At 56.5% G+C, this 19,239-nt stretch overlaps 1 protein-coding gene across 1 annotated transcript; it reads right to left on the bottom strand.

The window, feature by feature from the left end:
• Positions 1-2,809: 2,809 nt before the first annotated feature.
• On the bottom strand, positions 2,810-19,189 carry TRMT9B (tRNA methyltransferase 9B (putative)). Its single transcript, XM_068137744.1, has 4 exons — positions 19,047-19,189; positions 11,459-11,613; positions 8,082-8,255; positions 2,810-4,117 (listed from the first exon to the last, which is right to left on the bottom strand). The coding sequence occupies exons 1-4, from the start codon at positions 19,076-19,078 to the stop codon at positions 3,081-3,083; spliced, it is 1,398 nt and encodes a 465-aa protein (XP_067993845.1). The 5' UTR covers positions 19,079-19,189; the 3' UTR covers positions 2,810-3,080.
• Positions 19,190-19,239: the final 50 nt, after the last annotated feature.

The following is a 19,239-nucleotide window of genomic DNA, read 5'->3' as shown; positions in this document are numbered from 1 at the left end:
CAGAGTGCCTCAGTGACAGCTCTTGCCCACAGCTGGTAGAGCAGGGGGCTTCCACTGCAGCCTGGAACCCAGCTTCAGGCTCTTGCAAGGCCTTTCCTTCCTTCCTTCCCTCCAAATTTCACCAGACCCCTTGACTGCCACTGAGCACTCCCCAGGTGGGCTGCAGAGGTGCAAAGCACACAGCTGCACTGCTCCTTCTGATCAGCTGAGAGGTGTCACAGAGCTCCTGCAAGCTGGCACTTAGGGATGCACCTCCAAACCTGGATGCAGAGACAGGGGTCAAGGGTTTGAAGCTAGAGAAAGGTGGGGTTAGACTGGGCATTAGAGAGCAGCCCTTTGCTATGAGGGTGGTAGATAACTGCAACAAGCTGCCTACAGAGGTGGTGGAAGCCCCATTCCTGGGGACACTCCAGGTCAGGCTTGATGGGGCTCAGAGCAATCTGGTCTTGCTGGTGACCACAGGGGCTTGGACTGGATGGCCTCTACAAGTCCCTTCCAACCCAGTGCATTCTATGAGTCTAGGATAAGCAACTACCTCCTTCCTGAACCAGGCTCAAAGCCCAGAGGGGCTGAACAGCCACTAGCACAACTCCTCCGGAAACAAACTTGGCTGAGTTTCCTTCTAAAACCCTCCAGGTCCCCCAGGAATTGCCCAGAGACAAGGCAGGACTCACCTGTCTGACAGGATCAGGGTGCAGATGAGGTGTGGAGCTCAGCACCAGCCACACTGCCTCTCAGGGGGCCAGCACAGGAGCTTGAGGATGCAGCAGAAGCAGCCCCTCAGCCCTGAGCAGCTGGCCCCAGTGGTGCAGGGAACACGGCTGGCTTCCTGAAGCACGGCCCAGGCACAGCCCAGAGCTGTCTGGGGAGCAGCAAGGAGGAGCAGCATTCCAGGAGCCTCAGGTGTGTGGCTCTTTGCCCACACTTCCATTTCCAAAAGGCAGTGGAGAGTGCACCAGGATGGCTAAGCACAGGGATCCCAAGCTATGAAGACAAAGCTGATTGTCCTGCAGGCATTGCTCCAGCAAATAAATCCATAGCACATCACCATGTGGCAATTACTGCTGGCCACCTACATCTCAAACCACTCAGGGCTTGAGCTGAGCAACCCAAATCCATCTACTCCTGCAGCACAGGCTGGGAAAGGTTGGCATTCCACTGCTGCTGCTTTGCACTCAGCTCCAGGACAGAGCTCCACCCTCCAAAGCTGCTCTCCCAACTGAGCTGAGCTGGGGGCTGCAGCTCCATTTAAAGGCCATGAGAGCTCACCAGCTGCAGGTGTGTGCCACATCAAACACATGACATAGCTTTGTGCCAATGAGGATCAGCCCAGCCCTGCTGCAGCTGCCAACAATCGCAGGGTGAGTGCTCCTCCTACAAGGCCAGGTGGAGCCTATCTGTAGCCCATCAGGAGCCTCCCACTGCAAGAGGGGAGATTATTTGGGTGTAAACAAGCAAATGAAGAGCTGCCCCAGCCCAGCACAAGTGCCTGCTGGTGGAGCAGGGAGGGCAGCAAAGCCTGTGTCGTCCAGGGGATGGGGAAGTGGCTTCAGCAATGCATCAGCATTGCAGTCCCAGAAGAGGAACTGCAGCTGCAGCAGGCAGGGATCTGCACCTCACACACAGACTGGGCTCTGCTCTCTCCCTGCCTGCATTAGTTAACATCCCATTTCATGCACATCCTCCTGGCAGTGAGTGAGGAGAGCAAGGAGCAGATGAGCACTGGGTGTTTATTCCTTCTGCCACAGCTTACCAAAGAGGTCTCTGCAACTCAGACACCTGATATTCTGTGGCCTTCACAGACCAGAGATGCCCTCAGGAGCCCTGCTGACTGCCCTGTGCAGAGCCAATGCAAAGCTGCAGCAAAGGGAATGAAGGTAAAGCATTTGTGGGAGGGGGCACATACACCTCCCCTGCACCTGGGCTGCAAAGGAGATGCTTTGTGACATGGGAGTCACAACACTGATGGAAACTGGCCGAGAGGCGACTCTGCTCTGCTCTGCCGCGTCCAGCTCAGGGCTCCCTGGCACAACAGGGACCTGGAGCTGCTGCAGCAGGTCCAGAGAAGGGACACAAAGATGATCAGAGGGCTGGGGAGCCTCTGCTATGGGGACAGGCTGGGAGAGCTGGGGCTGCTCAGCCTGGAGGAGAGAAGGCTCCAGGGAGACCTCAGAGCTGCAGTTCAGTATCCAAAGGGAACCTGCAGGCAGGCTGGGCAGGGACTGCTCAGAAGGGCCTGTGGTGACAGCATGAAGGGCAATAGTTTGAAACAGGAACAGGGCAGATTTGGGTTGGGCAGCAGGAGGAAGTTCTGCACAGCAAGGGTGGTGAGACACTGGCACAGGCTGCCCAGGGAGGTGGTCGAGGCCCGGGGCATTCCTGGGGACATTCAAGATCAGCCTTGTTGTGGCCCTGGGCAGCCTGCTCTAGTTGGAAGTGTCCCTGCTGACTGCAGGGGAGTTGGACAAGATGTCCTTCAAGGCTCCCTTTCAAGCTGATGCCATCTGTGAGGCTGTGAATACACAGAGCTTGTTTCGTGCATAGTTTTTGCCTGCTAACAACTCTTCCTCCCAGCTAAGCAGCGCTGGCCCCGGGCTTGCTCTGGCCCCGGGCTTGCTCTGGCCCCGGGCTTGCTCTGGGCCCGGGCTTGCTCTGGGCTCTGCAGCATGCCCTCCAGCAGCCAGCACTGCAGCCTGCTTTCCAATGTGCAGACGCCTCTCTGCACGGGCCTTCAGGAGAGGGCCTGTGTGACGAGCCAAGCCCCAGCGTCCTGCTGGGGGGATGCTCCTCACAAAAGATGTCCTGATCCTTGTCTTACAAAAAGGTTTTATTCCTCCATAGAAAAGAGTGTGTTAAAAACATGGCTGGTGGCTGAGAGCAATATAAAACTCCCCAGCTGTAGCTGCAGGAGAGCTTGACCCAGCATCACGTGTGCACAGCTCCCAGGGCCAGGCCTCGCCTCAGACGGCCGGGCAGCGAGCGGCACAGCGGGCAGCGGCACAGCGGGCAGCGGCACAGCGGGCAGCGGCACAGCGGGCAGCGGCACAGAGCCCTCAGCCCTGCACCCCGCCTTGCCCTCCTCACAGCTGTGCTGCCCTCCTCTCTGCGATGACGCACCAGTTGCCGTGGTCGTAGCAGGAGGAGAGGACGCGCAGCTCGGGCACGTTCTCCTCCACCAGCGCGCGCAGCTCCCCGGCCCGGAACACGTGGTAGTAGCGCATGAAGGCTCCGGCGTCCGGCGCGGCCCCGGGCTGCTCCCCCACGCACGCTGCCGAGTCCGCGGCGCGCTCGCTGGAGTCGGCTGGGGAAGTCCTCTGCAGAAACTTGCTGCCCTGAGGCCTGCCAGCCCCGCCGTGCCGACAGCCACAGCTGCGGTCGCTGCGCTGCGCCGGGCCGCCTGCAAGCGAAGCCTCCTCGCCGCTCCTCGGAGCTGCGCCGCCGTGCCCTCCGTTCAGACTTAAATCTTCCAGCGCGTCTGTGGCTGGTGACCACTGTGCTCTGGTGAGAGGCAGGCTCTCCACAAACACATCATCATCCTCCAGACTTTGCTCTTTCAGCAGGGCTCCGTGGCAGCCCAAATCCAGGCTGCAGTGCCGCGAGTGCTGGACGGGCAGAGCGCTGCTCGCCCGCTCCCTCTCGTTCTTCAGAGCCTTCATTCTGTCCGTTTGCTTCCTCAGGGCTGACTCATCGAGGGACCTGGAGAAGAACCACGAGCGGAGAGACCTCCCCAGGGCGCTGTAAAACCTGTTTTCTTCCTCAGAAAGCTTCAGGCAGCAGGCTCTGGACAAGCAGCGGTCTGCGCCGCGCTTTGCCTCGGCCTCCGGCTGCAGCCTGCTCTGGTAGCTGCAGTCCGAGAGCACCAGCTGTGCAGGGTGCAGGGCCTGGCTCTGCAGAGCCTGCACCAGCTCGGCCTTGCCCGCAGGCTGGTTGGGCTGCGAGAGGTGCCGTGAGCACAGGGCCTTGTTCCAGGGAACAAAGACATCCTGCTTCTCGAAGCGGCGGTGCTTCTGCTCCATGGCCCACACGTAGATCATCAGCTGCCCCCCGGGCACCAGCACCCTCGCCATCTCCTGGATCGCCTTCACTCTTCTGGCCTTAGTGGAGAAGTGATGGATCACTGTGAAGAAGGAAAGGCACTGGGGAATGAATATGGACGGGGACAGCGCGCTCGTGCCTGCAACCTGCCCCGTGTGCTCACCCACTGCAGTTGCTGGAACCCAAGCAGTGCTCACTGCGGGTCAGCAACTGGGCTGAACAGGGCACAGTGCAAGCCCACCCGAGAATGCTCTCTTACACCTAGGTCTAATGGGTCAGGCCAGGAAAATGCTGGAGAAGGAAACCCAGCCCATCTCAGAAGAGATTCAGGCATCCAAGGTGGAGGTTTCCCTTTCTCTGCAGCACCCAGGAAAGCTCACAGCAGGACAAGCTTGCTCTGAGCTGCCTGGCCCTTGGGTGGGACTGTTGGGCTTCAATTCTTAGGGCACTTTTCACACCTGTCTCACTGAAAACAGAGAATCTTTTCACCACAGGGCAAACACAGCAAGCCCCACCATCAGTGAGAAGCTGCTGTGCTTTTCTGTGCCAGTGAGGAAATTGAGACAGGAATCTTTCCCATGGCTCTGATGCTGTAGAAAGGTTTTGCCTTTAGAGGGGAAAAAAGCAGAGAGAGAGAGAAGCCCCTCAGCCTGTGCTGCACAGCCAAGGATGGCAACCTTGCCTCACATTATGTTACTCCAGCGAGAACTAATAAAGCCCAATTCAAACTGAAATTATTGATCACTGCACTTTGGTTTTCCTTCCAGGCTAAATTCCACATGTTCACCTTTCACTGCAACATGAACCACTCCAGGCTTTCCAGGCTCTTCCTCTCCTCCTGCTCACCTGAAGGAACCAACTTCAACAGCTGGAGAGCAGCCCCAGGGCTGTTGTCTCTCTGAGCTCCCAGAAACATGACCTTGTACCAAGCTTGCTCCCTTTGCTTCTGTTGTTCTGTGGCATCACTACCAGATTTGATTCAATCAGCAATGCAAGGAGGACTGACTCCATCCTCTGCTTCAAGTGGCCTTGGAGCCAGCCACTTCCACATGCAGCACATTCCATCTCCCCACAGAACAACACAGTGATAGTTATGTTCCCAGCTGAAGGCATCTCCACAGCATCACAAAAATCAGATTGTCATCACCTGTGCTGCTTGGCAGTGGCCAGTGCTGCCTGCAGAAACAGCGCCACTGCAACACCCCAGGCATGGGAAGTGTGCCCAGCCAGCCCTGTCTTCATTCCAAGCCAGGATTAAATCACCAGCTGAAGCTTTAATACCACAAGCCAGGAAAAGCATTCTTGGCAGCTCTTCCCACAGGACAGCAAGCTCAGGGGAGAGCTCCCCAGTCTGTCTGGTCAGAGGCTGCAGCTACCCCTGACTCCCCAGTCTGCCTGGTCACAGTCTGCAGCTACCCCTGACTCCCCAGTCTGTCTGGTCAGAGGCTGCAGCTACCCCTGACTCCCCAGTCTGCCTGGTCAGAGGCTGCAGCTACCCCTGACTCCCCAGTCTGTCTGGTCACAGTCTGCAGCTACCCCTGACTCCCCAGTCTGTCTGGTCAGAGGCTGCAGCTACCCCTGACTCCCCAGTCTGTCTGGTCAGAGGCTGCAGCTACCCCTGACTCCCCAGTCTGCCTGGTCACAGTCTGCAGCTACCCCTGACTCCCCAGTCTGTCTGGTCAGAGGCTGCAGCTACCCCTGACTCCCCAGTCTGCCTGGTCAGAGGCTGCAGCTACCCCTGACTCCCTAGTCTGTCTGGTCAGAGGCTGCAGCTACCCCTGACTCCTCAGTCTGCCTGGTCACAGTCTGCAGCTACCCCTGACTCCCCAGTCTGCCTGGTCAGAGGCTGCAGCTACCCCTGACTCCCCAGTCTGCCTGGTCACAGTCTGCAGCTACCCCTGACTCCCCAGTCTGTCTGGTCACAGTCTGCAGCTACCCCTGACTCCCCAGTCTGTCTGGTCAGAGGCTGCAGCTACCCCTGACTCCCCAGTCTGTCTGGTCAGAGGCTGCAGCTACCCCTGACTCCTCAGTCTGCCTGGTCAGAGGCTGCAGCTACCCCTGACTCCCCAGTCTGTCTGGTCAGAGGCTGCAGCTACCCCTGACTCCCCAGTCTGTCTGGTCAGAGGCTGCAGCTACCCCTGACTCCCCAGTCTGTCTGGTCAGAGGCTGCAGCTACCCCTGACTCCCCAGTCTGTCTGGTCAGAGGCTGCAGCTACCCCTGACTCCTCAAGTTCTCCTCAAACTGTGCAAGAACAAATCCATTACAAGTGCTAGAACCAGCTGGGGAAAAGGGATGTGATCTGTGCTGTTAGTCAGGCCACACACACCACAGAGCCTCCTGCAGAATGGAATCAAGGCTGACAGGCACATTATAGGCGTGAGCTTAGCTGGCAGAATGAGGTGCCAGTCAGCCAAGAGGATCTGTGCAAGCTTTGAGCAAGGCATGTAAGGGATTAACTATTCTTCATGGCCAAAGCCATGTCATGGCTATGGTGGCTCTAGAGGAATCCAAATGCTATAAACAGGATGACAGCAGCAAAGCCAAGAGGATTATTTGACTGTGGGATAGGAACACTTGCTGTTCTCTGCAGTGGGCAATACTCCATGCAGAATTAGATGGGCACAGCCATAATGTGTCCCTGCTGAGGAGGAACTGGAACAAATGATTGTTTGATGGACAGAGATACCACCTGAGTGTGGCATTGTGCCAGGACAATAAATGGCATCAGCCTGGGACAGGCAAAGTGTCCTTCAAATCAGCTGATCTGCTAGCATTGAAGTGATGCCACAAGGCAGACCTGGAATGTGGATCACAGAATCACAGCATCCCAGAAGGGCTCAGGCTGGGAGGGAGCTCAGAGCTCAGCTCCTCCAACCTCCACACCATGCCCAGGGACACCTCTCAGCTACACTCAGCTGCTCAAGACCTCATCCAGCCTTGCCTTCAGCACCCCCAGGCAGGAGGCAGCCACAGCCTCCCTGGGCAGCCTGGGCCAGAGTCTCAGCAGCCTCCTGCTCAACAACTTCTTCCTCAGCTCCACTCTAACCCTGCTCTGCCTCAGCTTCAAACCATTCCCCCTGGGCCTGTCTGCAGACACCCTGAGGAGAAGTCCCTCTGCAGCCTTCCTGCAGGATCCCTTCAGGTGCTGGCAGGCAGCTCTGAGGTCCCCCCAGAGCCTTCTCCTCTGCAGGCTGCACAGCCCCAGCTCCCTCAGCCTGTGCTCACAGCAGAGCTGCTCCAGCCCTTGGGTCACTTTTGTGGCCTCCTCTGGGCTCACTGTTTAAGTGGCCAACAAGAAAGCAAATCTAGGCACTGCTTGCCTAGGAGCTCCTCTGTCTTTCACCCTGCACCTGTGACAAGTCCATTCTGAAGCACATCTCCATCCCATTTCCAGGAACTTGTTGATTGCTACCTACAACATTTACCCTTTGTGTTTTTTGCTGATACAGAAACAGCCTGAAGGAAGTTCAAGCAAGAGTAGAGCCAAAGGTGTGGCCTGTAACCCAGCACTCCAAACCATTCATCACCTCCTCTCCTCAGCTTGCATTGCTCAAAAGATGAGTGATGCTCTCACAAAGAGAGGTTGGAGATGCTGAGATGCTTCTCCTCTCTCAGACAATAGGCACTTGCAAGGCTCTAGGGGAAGTTTAAAATCCCAACCCAGAGCAGCTGACACAAGTTGCAAGCTCTCAAGTTTTCACTGCCAAGCCTTTGCTGGGCAGAGCAGATGCTAAGAAGCTGCCAAGGGTCTATCCTGAGCACCTCACCTGTTTGCCTGCCAGCAGCCATGTTTATGTTTGGGGTTGCTTGTTTCAAAGGCAGGCTGGAAGGAGATCTTTGCCCCCCACACAAACAAAGCCAGGCTCCAGCTGCTCCCCTGGACAGCAGTGCCCCTGTGCCATGCAGCCAGCCCTCTCCCACGCTTCCTGCATGCCTCTGCTGCTGAGCTCAAGGGAAGCTTTTCACAACAAGTGTGACTGAAGCCATGTGGAGAGAAAAGGGTCCCCAAAGCTCTCAGTTGCTGTGGGCCAGAGTGCTGTCTTACCTCCAATGGAAATGGCTGCATTGAAGCACTGGTCCCTAAAGGGAAGGTTAAGGTTGTCACATACCAGAACTTCATCATCTCTCTTCCTGGCGATCTCGACCAGCGGCCTGCAGTAATCGCAGCCGAGGCTATAGACCTGGCTGTTGACACCCAGGTACTTCCCAGTTCCACAGCCTAGAGAAAGAATCCTAGGTCAGAAGCTGCATGTTCCAGGCATTTGCTGTCCCTCCCAAGGCACTGCAAAGACTGGCAGGCCTCTCCTGAGGCTAAGCTTTCCCAGAAAGCACCCTGCAGGCTTGCTCCTGCTGGCCCAGCCGCTGCAGGGCTGGTTTGGCCTGGTGGCAAGGACGTGCTCACACCACAGGAGGTGAACAGAAGCAGCCCCACTCACAAAAGTCCTCATCACACAGCCCTGGGCAGTGGCAGGGGATGTGTAGTTCATAGTATCATAGAATCAGTCAGGGTGGGAAGGGACCACAAGGATCAGCCAGTTCCAACCCCCTGCCATGGGCAGGGACACCCCACACTAGATCAGCCTGGCCAGAGCCTCAGCCAGCCTGGGCTTAAACACCTCCAGGGACAGGGCCCCAACCACCTCCCTGCACAACCCATTCCAGGGCTTCACCACTCTCATGGGGAAGAACTTCCTCCTCCCCTCCAGCCTGAATCTCCCCACCCCCAGTTCTTTGGGGAATAAAGGTAAGAGCAGGTGGGAGGAGGAAGGACCTCTGCAGCCACTCCTGCACATCTCAGAGCATGCTGCTCCACACTGAGCCTTTCTACAGCCTGGGATCCTCTTTCCAACAGCAAGCATAAATGGGTTGCCAGGGAGAGGAACAACAGGGGAAGCTTTATGATCCTTTTCCTCAATATCCTTCCAGCTCCAGGCTACTTTCCCTTCAGAGGATCCCCTGAATCCAAGGTCTTCTTAGTGAACTGCAACAGGTCTCTTGCCCAAGACCTCCCCCAGTTTTGCCAGGCTGTGCAGTCTCTGTCCAGGGCATCCCATTTCTCTCCAAGAAGACCTAACCCACAGCTGCCACTGACACAAGCTAGGCAGAACAACTCCAGCTCCAGACATGAACTGAAGCTGAATCATGAAACTTCCTGCCCTGGCACAGGCCTCTCTCTGTCTTTGTGCCACAGGCTCACAGGATGTCAGGGGTTGGAAGGGACCTCAGGAGATCATCCAGGCCAACCCCCTGCAGGAGCATAGAATCCAGCACAGGGCACACAGAACACATCCAGATGGGGCTGGAAAGGCTCCAGAGAAGGAGACTCCACAACCTCTCTGGGCAGCCTGCTGCAGGGCTCTGGGACCCTCACAGGGAAGAAGTTCCTCCTCATGCTGAGGTGGAACCTCCTGTGCTGCAGTTTCCATCCATTGTTCCTTGTCCTATCCCAGGGTGCAGCTGAGCAGAGCCTGTCCCCTCCCTCCTGACCCCCAGCCCTCAGCTATTGATAGACATTGATCAGATCCCTCTCAGCCTTCTCCTCTCCAGACTGCACAGCCCCAGGGCTCTCAGTCTCTCCTCCCCAGGCAGTGCTGCAGTCCCTTCAGCATCCTTGCAGCCCTCCCTTGGGCTCTCTCCAGCAGATCCCTGTCCCTCCTGAGCTGGGGAGCCCAGAGCTGGATGCAATATTCCAGGTGAGGTCTCAGCAGGGCAGAGCAGAGGGGGAGGAAAAGCTCCCTGGCTCTGCTGGCCACACTCCTCTGCATGCAGCCCAGGACCCCATTGTCCCTCTTGGCCCCAGGGCACATTGCTGTCCCCTGCAGAACTTGCTGCCCCCCAGCACTCCCAGGTCCCTCTCCTTGGGGCTGCTCTCTTGTTATACTGCCAAGGCACTCCAATGCATGCAGCTGTAATGCACTGCTCCAGAATGCTCTTCTCCAGGCCTGTGCTGTACTAAGGTGAAACCTTCCAGAGTGCTCTCCAATCCCATATGCAAACAGGCCCTTGGCAAAATGAGATTAGGAGACACTCACTGAGTTATGGGTCAGTGGTGAAGAATGATTTCTGACAAGCAAGCAAGGGGGCAGCAGCCTGGCAAGCAGGAACCATCTCAGGACTGGTAATTCAATTGAGAGGCCTGGAGTTATCTTTAGAAACATCTCTGCCTCTTGCAGCACAAGGCTGGGGAGCAGCACAAGGCTTCAGGGCTGAAAGAGGAGCATACTTCTGAGGGAGAAAAGCCACAGCCAAACAAAACCCAACAACAAAGCAAGCTCCACTCTGTGAAGCAACACCTGAGAGGAATGGAAAAGGTGAGTGCTGCTGATGCAGTTCAAGGGTGTGAGCAACAGAAGGTGAAGCTCTGTGTGCTAGTTGGAGTCAGGTTTAAAACAGGCAGCCAGTGGTGCTGGTTCCTGTGCTGGCAGGGGGAATGCCTTGAGGCAGAGGCATGGGTTGGGAAGGTTCAGCTGCTTAATGCAAGGCTTCTGCTGGAGTGCTTCTAATCACAGTGAGTTTTGGAAGTACAGGGTCCTCTTGGACCCCCTGCCAGGGCAGGACTGCCTAGAGCAGGTCACACAGGGATGTGTTCAGGTGGGATTTGAATGTCTGCAGAGCAGGAGACTCCACAACCTCTCTGGGCAGCCTGCTCCAGGCTCTGCCACCCTCACAGGGACAAAGTTTCCCTTCTGTTCCCCTGGCACCTCCTCTGCTCCAGCTTGCCCCCAGTGCCCCTTGTGCTGTGCTTGGCCATCCCTGAGCAGAGCCTGGCTCCAGCCCTGAGCAGAGCCTGGCTCCAGCCCTGCACATCTTGATCCCCAGCACTGAGTGTTATAAAAAGTTGTTCTTCCCCATTAAAGAAAATCAACCAGAAATGAAACAAACAAACCCAAAGAGACTGACAAACATTTGATATTTGATTAGACAAGAGAAGGCTCCAGGGAGACCTTAGAGCAGCCTGCCAGTACCTGAGGGGGCTCACAAGAAGGCTGGGGAGGGACTTCTTACAAGGGCCTGCAGTGAGAGGAGGAGGAGGGGCAATGGCTCTGAGCTGGGAAGGGGCAGATCCAGCTGGAGATTAGGAAGAAACTCCTTACAGTGAGGGAGCTGAGACTCGGGCCCAGGCTGCCCAGGGAAGCTGTGGCTGCCCCCTGCCTGGAGGTGTTCCAGGCCAGGCTGGGTGAGCACCCTGGGCCGGTGTGAGGTGTCCCTGCCCATGGCAGGGGGGTGGAACCGGGTGATCAGCATCCTTTGCTTCCAGCTGAGCTGGGCTGGCAAAGCTAACGGCAGGGGGGGAGAAATCTCAACCCACCACAGTCCCTTCCAAGCCTAAAGCACTCTGTGAAGCTGTGAATCCCTAGGCCTAGCTCCTCAGCTGGCACAAAGCTTACCCACAGCCCCAGGGCCGGTGAGGGCGCAGCTCACCTATGTCAGCGACCAGGCTGCCAGGCTGCTGCTGCAGCAGGAAGCTGCGGACGCGCGGCCAGGCCTTGCTCTGCAGGCGGGTCAGGCAGGCAGCGGTGCTCTCGTACACGCTGTGCACATGCTGCTTCTCCAGCTGGGCAGCCTCCTGCTCCATCCTGCAACCAGGAAAAGAGGTGATGGGCAACACAGCACCAGCTGTCCAAGGGCACGGAGAGGCACGCCTGGCGAGCGGGCAGACGGACACTGCGCCGCCTGGCAGCCGGAGAGAGACTGTGCAGAGGGATGGCCTGGGTGCCCCCCATGGGAGCCAAGCCAAACTCTGCCTGGCTCAGGATGGGAGGGAGCCCAGAGCTCAGCTCCTCCAACCTCCACACCATGCCCAGGGACTCCTCTCAGCTACACTCAGCTGCTCAAGGCCACATCCAGCCTGGCCTTCAGCACCCCCAGGCAGGAGGCAGCCACAGCCTCCCTGGGCAGCCTGGGCCAGAGGCTCAGCAGCCTCCTGCTCAACAACTTCTTCCTCAGCTCCACTCTAACCCTGCTCTGCCTCAGCTCCAAACCATTCCCCCTGGGCCTGTCTGCAGACACCCTGAGGAGAAGTCCCTCTGCAGCCTTCCTGCAGGATCCCTTCAGCTCCTGGCAGGCAGCTCTGAGGTCCCCCCAGAGCCTTCTCCTCTGCAGGCTGCACAGCCCCAGCTCCCTCAGCCTGTGCTCACAGCAGAGCTGCTCCAGCCCTTGGAGCATCTTTGTGGCCTCCTCTGGGCTCCCTCCAGCAGCTCTGTGTCCTTCTCCTGCTGGGGACAGCAGCACTGGAGGCAGGATTGGAGGTGAGGTCTGAGCAGAGCAGTGCCCAGGGGCAGGATCCCCTCTCCTGCCCTGCTGCCCACACTGCTCTGGCTGCAGCCAGCACTCAGCTGCCTGAGGGCTGCAGGAGGCACTGCTGGCTCCTGGGGAGCTGCTCAGCACCCAGCACCCCCAAGGCTCTTTCTTCAGAGCTGCTCCCAGCCCACTCTGTGCCCAGCCTGGATTTGTGCCTGGGGCTGGCCCAATCCAGATGGATCTCTCTCCTCAAAGCAATCCCAGTCCTTTGGCATGAGCCACAACTTACTCTTCTGATGTGTGAGTTTATCTTTAGTCAGCTGGATACACAGACTCTAGGAAATACTCAGAGCATGCAGGATATATCCAATCAGCAAGGAGTAAGTTCCTAGGAGGCACATTTTCAGTGTCATGAGAAGTGGGAGACTCTAACAGCCTGGAGAACAGCAGCAGGCAGCTTTGAGGCACAGACTGGAAGTGGTTTGAGATGTGCCAGGAGTGCCTGGACCAGAACTTTCCTCAGCCTGCCACTTCAAGCTCTGCTGTCAGATCAGATGGGGTATGGCAGCAGTTTCACACAAACACTCCTCACAGCCCAAAGCCCTTTTGATTCTCCCTCTTATTGGACCTTTAAAGGAAACAAATGGGGTGCTTCATGCCTGCAGCTTTCTGCTCCCCCTCCTCACAGCATACCCTATCTGGTTGTCCAGCTGCCCAGAAACCCTCTGCTCCTAAGCAGAAACTCCAAAGGCTAACAATGAGCTATTTTCTTATGCCATCTGATCTGCTCCTGGCTCTAGCTTGCATTTCATGTTTGGTTGCCATGTGGATCAGGGTTTCCAAGTGTTTTATCTTCCTCATTGCAGCTCTTTGTTCAGTCTTTGCAGCTCTTACCAAAAACCCATGAATAAAACAATGAGAATGCTGCCAGTCACTCAGAAGCAGCTGTCTGCAGGGAAGCTTAACTTGAGCACTTCAAACAAACACACAGGAAGCATTTTCCCACTGACACAAACTTCTGTTGTACTTTCTTAAAGGGTCTGCACTGAATTCCAGCCTAGGCTGCAGTTTGGCTTGGGCTCCTGCTGAATCACAAGACCATGAGTTGTCCTGGAACCCTGGAATGGCTCAGCCTGGAAGGGAGCTCAAGAGCTCAGCTCCTCCAACCTCCCCACTGTGCCCAGGGACACCTCTCAGCTACACTCAGCTGCTCAAGGCCTCATCCAGCCTGGCCACAAGGATGAGCAGAGGGCTGGAGCTGCTCTGCTGTGAGGACAGACTGAGGGAGTTGGGGTTGTGCAGTCTGGAGAGGAGAAGGCTCTGAGGAGACTTAATTGTGGCCTTCCGGTATCTGAAGGGGGCTCCAAGAAAGCTGGGGAGGGACTTTTGAGGGTGTCAGGGAGGGATAGGACTGGGGGTATGGAAACAAAACCAGAAGTGGGTAGATTGAGATTGGATGTCAGGAAGAAGCTCTTCCCCAGGAGGGTGGTGAGAGCCTGGCACAGGTTGCCCAGGGAGGTGGTGGCAGCCTCCTGCCTGGAGGTGTTTGCAGCCAGGCTGGAGGTGGCTGTGAGCAACCTGCTGTGGTGTGAGGTGTCCCTGCCCATGGCAGGGGGTTGGGACTGGCTGAGCCTTGATCTCCCTTCCAACCAATTCTGTGATCCTCTGATCCCCAGGGAGGAGGCCAAGATGTCCAGAGATGCCACTGCCTTGTTCCTGCCTCAGTTCTCATTCTGCTTCCCTGATAAGCCTAACAAAGACCAGAAGAGCAGAAGGCAGGACACATTCTCCCCATGCTCAACTCATCTTTCCTTGTGCTGCTGCCAGGGGGCTCCTGCAGAGACTCAGAGCAGAGCAGGGAGTGAGCAGGAAACTGGCACCCAGCTGCTCAGCCACTCTGCAGCAAGCCCTGACAATTCCCAAATCGTGGATGCAGCTTGAGAAATGTCAGCTTCCTGCCAGCAAGTCACATGGATAGCAAATGAAGACCAGGATGCTCTTCCCTTGCAGTTCTTCCTGGTCATCAAGGTCTGCTCATGAGACTACAACAGGCCCTTGTTGCAGGGGTCAGGGTGAAGGTGCCAGGCTCTGTTTGGTGGTGCCCAGTGACAGGACAAGGAACAATGGGGACAGGCTGGGACACAGCAGGTTCCACCTCAGCATGAGGAGACACTTCTGTATGGTGAGGGTGGCAGAGCCTGGAGCAGGCTGCCCAGAGAGGTTGTGGAGTCTCCTGCTCTGGAGCCTTTCCAACCCCCCCTGGCTGTGTTCTGTGTGCCCTGCCCTGGGTGCTGCTGCTCTGGCAGGGGCTTGGAGTGGGTGATCTCTGGAGGTCCCTTCCAGCCCCTAACATCCTGTGATCCTCTGAACTGGATGAAAGCTGCAGTGCAATTTCTGCTGAACCTTTGGGCTCATGGATCATCAGTCCTCCACAAGTGGTACAGGAGCCAAACTGTCTGAGAGCAGAGAGGTTATAGCCCCTTGGCTCTTTCCTGCATTGGTGCTCTCCTTGTTTGTTAAAAAAGCCACAAACAACAAAGAGGAGCAAGCTACAAACTGAAGTGAGCTGCAGAGCTTCCCAAGAGGCCAGGGGAAGTCTACACACAACAGCAGGCATCTCCACAGCTACAGAAGCTCTCTGCCTCCAAGGTAATCTAATTTCTTCCTCTTCCATTAACATTTTGGATCCTCTTAGACAATTAACTGGTCAGGGGTAATGCTTTAGGGGAAGTCATGCTGCTTGGACATCTTCTGTCACTGCTGAAGTGAAAATGAAAGACATTTAACCCTGTGGCCTTGACATGACAACCACCCAAAAGCAACCACCTCAGCTCCCAACTTTTGGCTTTGTTTCCCCTTTTTACACCAGGATTACTTTTAGGGGAAGGGAAATCCATTAGGCTTTTGGTGGTGGTGCTTTTGAAAGTCTCTGATCTGCAGTTGTATTAACCACCTTATGCTCAAGTGGCCAGAACAGCTGCTGCCTCCAGTGTGAGTGGTGCCCTGAGCACTGAAGCACAGGCTGTGCTGTTCAGTCCAGAAACTCTTCCTCTACCCAAAGCACTGCAAATCTTCCTGCAGTTCTCAGGAATCCCTTGCAGCCCTCCTCATCTATCTCCTTACACCTCCCCATCCCCCCAAGAGTTCCCCTCTTCCTCTGCCTGCTTCAGCACATGCTGTGCCACTGCCACCACTCACACCTGACCTACAACACTGAAGGAGACTGAACCTGGCTGGTGTTCAGCTGCTCCTTGCCACTATCCCCAGGCCAGTCACAGTACCTGCAACATGTCAGTGGCCTGCTGGCAGCCCCCTGTCATTTTCACAGTAATCATCAAATCCTCTTTGTCTTGAGATCAATTGCTCTTGATTCATTTGAGCCACAGCCTTTGTCTGGTTTGCTCCCCTGCAACTGCCTACTTTCCCTAACCCTCTGATGAGCAGCAGGAATTTGCTCAGCTCACTTCAAGAGTCAGATGTGCAAGACTGCAGCAAATTCAAGAGGGCCCCTCCCAGTTACATTTTCACATGCTGAGCACCATCCCAGTGAGGCTCAGAGGAACTTCAAAGACCTAGGAAAGTCAGCACAGCTGTGTCTCTGCATTGCCCCAGCAACACAGATCTCTGTTACACACACAGCTCCAGATGCAATAACCTGATCAGTCACTGCCCTTACATTGCACAGTGTAAGCCACAAGGGACAGGCCTGTGTCCCACAGCTGCTCTGCAGCACTGACATGTGCAGCTCCAGCAGGTACTGGGAGCAGGCAAAAAGGAAGGCAGGCCACTGTATTCCCTCCCTCCATCTACAGAGCAGGGACAGCCACCTACACCTTGAGCAATGCCTTCAGATTGCTCACAGCTTGCTTCACCCTTGCCTGTCTTCACTCAAACCCAGGTGAAGCTTGGTCACCTACAAGCCAAAGCTTTTGGGTGTTCTCTTTTCCAAGCAAGGACAAAAAGCCAAGAGCCCATTGCAACCCCCCCTCAAAAGCAGGCCTAAGATTTCCTTGTCACAGCTCTGCTTTCCCCTGGAACTGAATGTGTACAGCATGGTGACAAGCAGCACTCTGACTGGCAGTGCCTCCTCATTTCATCAGTGAGGGCAACACATGGGACCCTAATGGGATGCCAGAGCGCTGCCAGAGATGAATCACTAGGGAAAGAAAAGCCTGATTGGTAAATAAAGGCTAATGAAACAAAACCCTAGGAGCCATGCCATCAGCAGTTAGGGTGGCTGCCATCAAGTTCAGCAGAAGGCTGCAGGAGCAGCTGATTTGCTTACATAAGGCTGACAACTCCAGTCACGCACGAACAGCTCCAGTGCCAGGGAGATGCCCAGGCTGAAGCCAGGGCAAGAGGAACTGCCTGCAGCAGACCTCACACCCTGCTGAGCTGAAGTCCTGGATCCAGGACCTTCTCTCCAGCAAAACATGGGAAGTTCTGGAGTGAAAACCAAGAGAGCTCCTTCCATTGCACTTGGTGCTGTAGGCACAGCCTCCTTGATTACAGCAATGTACAAACAGGCTTAAGACAGTCAATTGCTTGAAAACTCAGCTGCCACTGGAACTTGGTATTTGGTGACAGACAGGTAAGCAGCACAGTGTCAGACAGGATCCCTGACCAAGGCTGTCAGCCACAGAATCACAGAAACATTCAGGTTGGAGAAGACCCTCAGGATCACCAAGAACCCTACCCTGACCCACAGCCCCAAGCACCACAGCCAAACCACCTTAAACACAGCCAGGCCTGGGGACTCCACCACCTCCCTGGGCAGCACATTCCAATCCCTGACAACTCTGTCCATGAACAAATGTTTCCTACTGCCCAGTCTAAACCTTAGTTTGAGGCCAAGAGTTTTGCCTCTTATTCTGTCACTAATTACCTGGGAGAAGAGACCAGCAGCAGCCTCTCCACAACCTCCTTTCAGGTAGCTGTAGACAGCCAGGAGGTCTCCCCTCAGCCTCCTCTGCTTCACACTAACCATCCCCAGCTCCTCAGCCTCTCTTCATCAGATTTCTTCTCCAGGCCCTTCCTGGTTACCTCTGATCCCAAGATAAAATATTGCACAATCAATTCGGGGATCACAGAATTACTAAGTGGATTCTCCTGATCCCTTTTATAAGCTGCTTTTGATTATCACATGTATCATAACTGGGCACATTGTTTCCCATCTTAGCACTGATTCAGTGGCCAGTATCCTCACCAAATCCAGTTTCAAGAGAGCAGCTCTTGTGGCAGACAGTGCTGGGTATGAAGTAGCCCTCAGCAGATGACCATCAGAATGAGAGCAGAGACAGTAGGACATTTTTATTCTCCCACAAAGCTAACCCTCCCCAGGCAGTGCTGCAGTCCCTTCAGCATCCTTGCAGCCCTCCCTTGGACTCTCCCCAGCAGATCCCTGTCCCTCTGAGCTGGGGAGCCCAGAGCTGGATGCAATAGTCCAGGTAAGGCCTCACCAGGGCAGAGCAGAGGGGGAGGAGAACCTCCCTGGCTCTGCTGGCCACACTCCTCTGCATGCAGCCCAGGACCCTACTGGCCTTCTTGGCCCCCAGGGCAGATTGCTGTCCCATGCAGAACTTGCTGCCCCCCAGCACTTCTCCTTGGGGCTGCTCTCCAGCAGATCACCTCCCAGCCACAGTTACTACCCGAGATACCTGGGGGGGTGCAATCCATTATAAACACACAAGGTGAAAAGGGAATCCCTAAGGAACCCCCCCACTGCCCCACAGGCATGCTCTATAAATAGCACCCAGGGCTGAAATGAACACCTTGAGACGCTGGGCTGGAAACCAATCACAGGAATTAAGCTCAACCCCCTGAGCTCCACTGTGGGGCATTAAAACCTCCCGAGAGGCACTTTCCTAACGCTGATGTTTCCACCAGCCTGCTGCGTGGCTTTTCTTATCTGCTTAGTATCAGTCAGGGTCAGAAGGGACCGCAAGAATCATCTAGTGCTTCCCGAGTTTCATGCTCGGAATCATCAACTGCAGAAGGAGATTTCACCCGGAGCAGCAGGGCACCTCAGCCTGCGCGGCACATCCACAGGGCAGCGCTGCCGGAGTGATTCTGCTCCTTTCTTCGCAGAGGAAAAGGGGCAGGCGAGCTGACCCCCCGAGCCGGGGCTGCTCCAGCCGGCAGCCAGCGGGAATGAAATCCATCCCTCGGGCAGGCAGGGAGCGCTGCTGCGCGGCGGCGGGCTCCGGCTGCGCCCGCACCGGCCGTGCCCAGGGATTCCCGGTTCCACCAGGGCAGGGGAAAGACACACATAAATAAAGGATGAGAGCCTGGGACCGCTCCAGGCCGTTGCTTAGCGCCGTCTGCTAAAGCAAACGTCCTTCAGTTTTAATTAATCAGGCGGCCGCGGCGAAACTTGATTATTTCTGCTGCCGATTCCCCCCACGTCTCCTCGATGCCCTCCCCAGCCCCCCGCGCTGGCTCCCGGGGCTGCGAGCCGCGGCTCCGCTCCGGGAAAGGAGCAGGGGGGTGGCAGGGTGGGCAGTGCCAGAATGAGTTACAGCTCCCCGTCCCGGGGAGGGTCCGCGCCCCAGGGGCGGCTCGGCGCTGGGCAGAGCTCAAGCCGCCAGCCCTCGGCGGCGCTTTTGGGAGCGGCTTGGGGATTTCAGCCTTCTTTTTGGCTGGTTAATTGATTGGTTTATTACCCCCGGCTAAGGTCAGCCGAGAGCGGGGGCGTGGGGGCCGCCCTGGGCATCCTCCCCGCGTAGCTTGGGCACCTTTCTTTCCCAGCCCGCTCCGCTCCGCTCCTTACCTGCACCCGCGGGGCGGTGGCAGAGGCTGCATCCCGCCGCGGAGGCGGCGCTTGGCCGCGCCGTTGCCGTTGCTGTTGCTGAGCCCAGCCGAGCCCAGCCGAGCCGTGCCGTGCCCTGCCGAGCCGTTCCCGGGGGTGGCCCTCGGCGGAGAGGCGCGGGAAAAGAGAAGCCCTCCCCGCGCCTCTCCGCCGA

This window comes from Melanerpes formicivorus, unplaced genomic scaffold (assembly GCF_026170545.1).
Source record: "Melanerpes formicivorus ecotype bairdi unplaced genomic scaffold, bMelFor1.0.p_v2 SCAF_4, whole genome shotgun sequence".
Lineage (NCBI taxonomy): Eukaryota > Metazoa > Chordata > Aves > Piciformes > Picidae > Melanerpes > Melanerpes formicivorus.
This window is presented reverse-complemented; position numbering and strand designations above follow the sequence as displayed.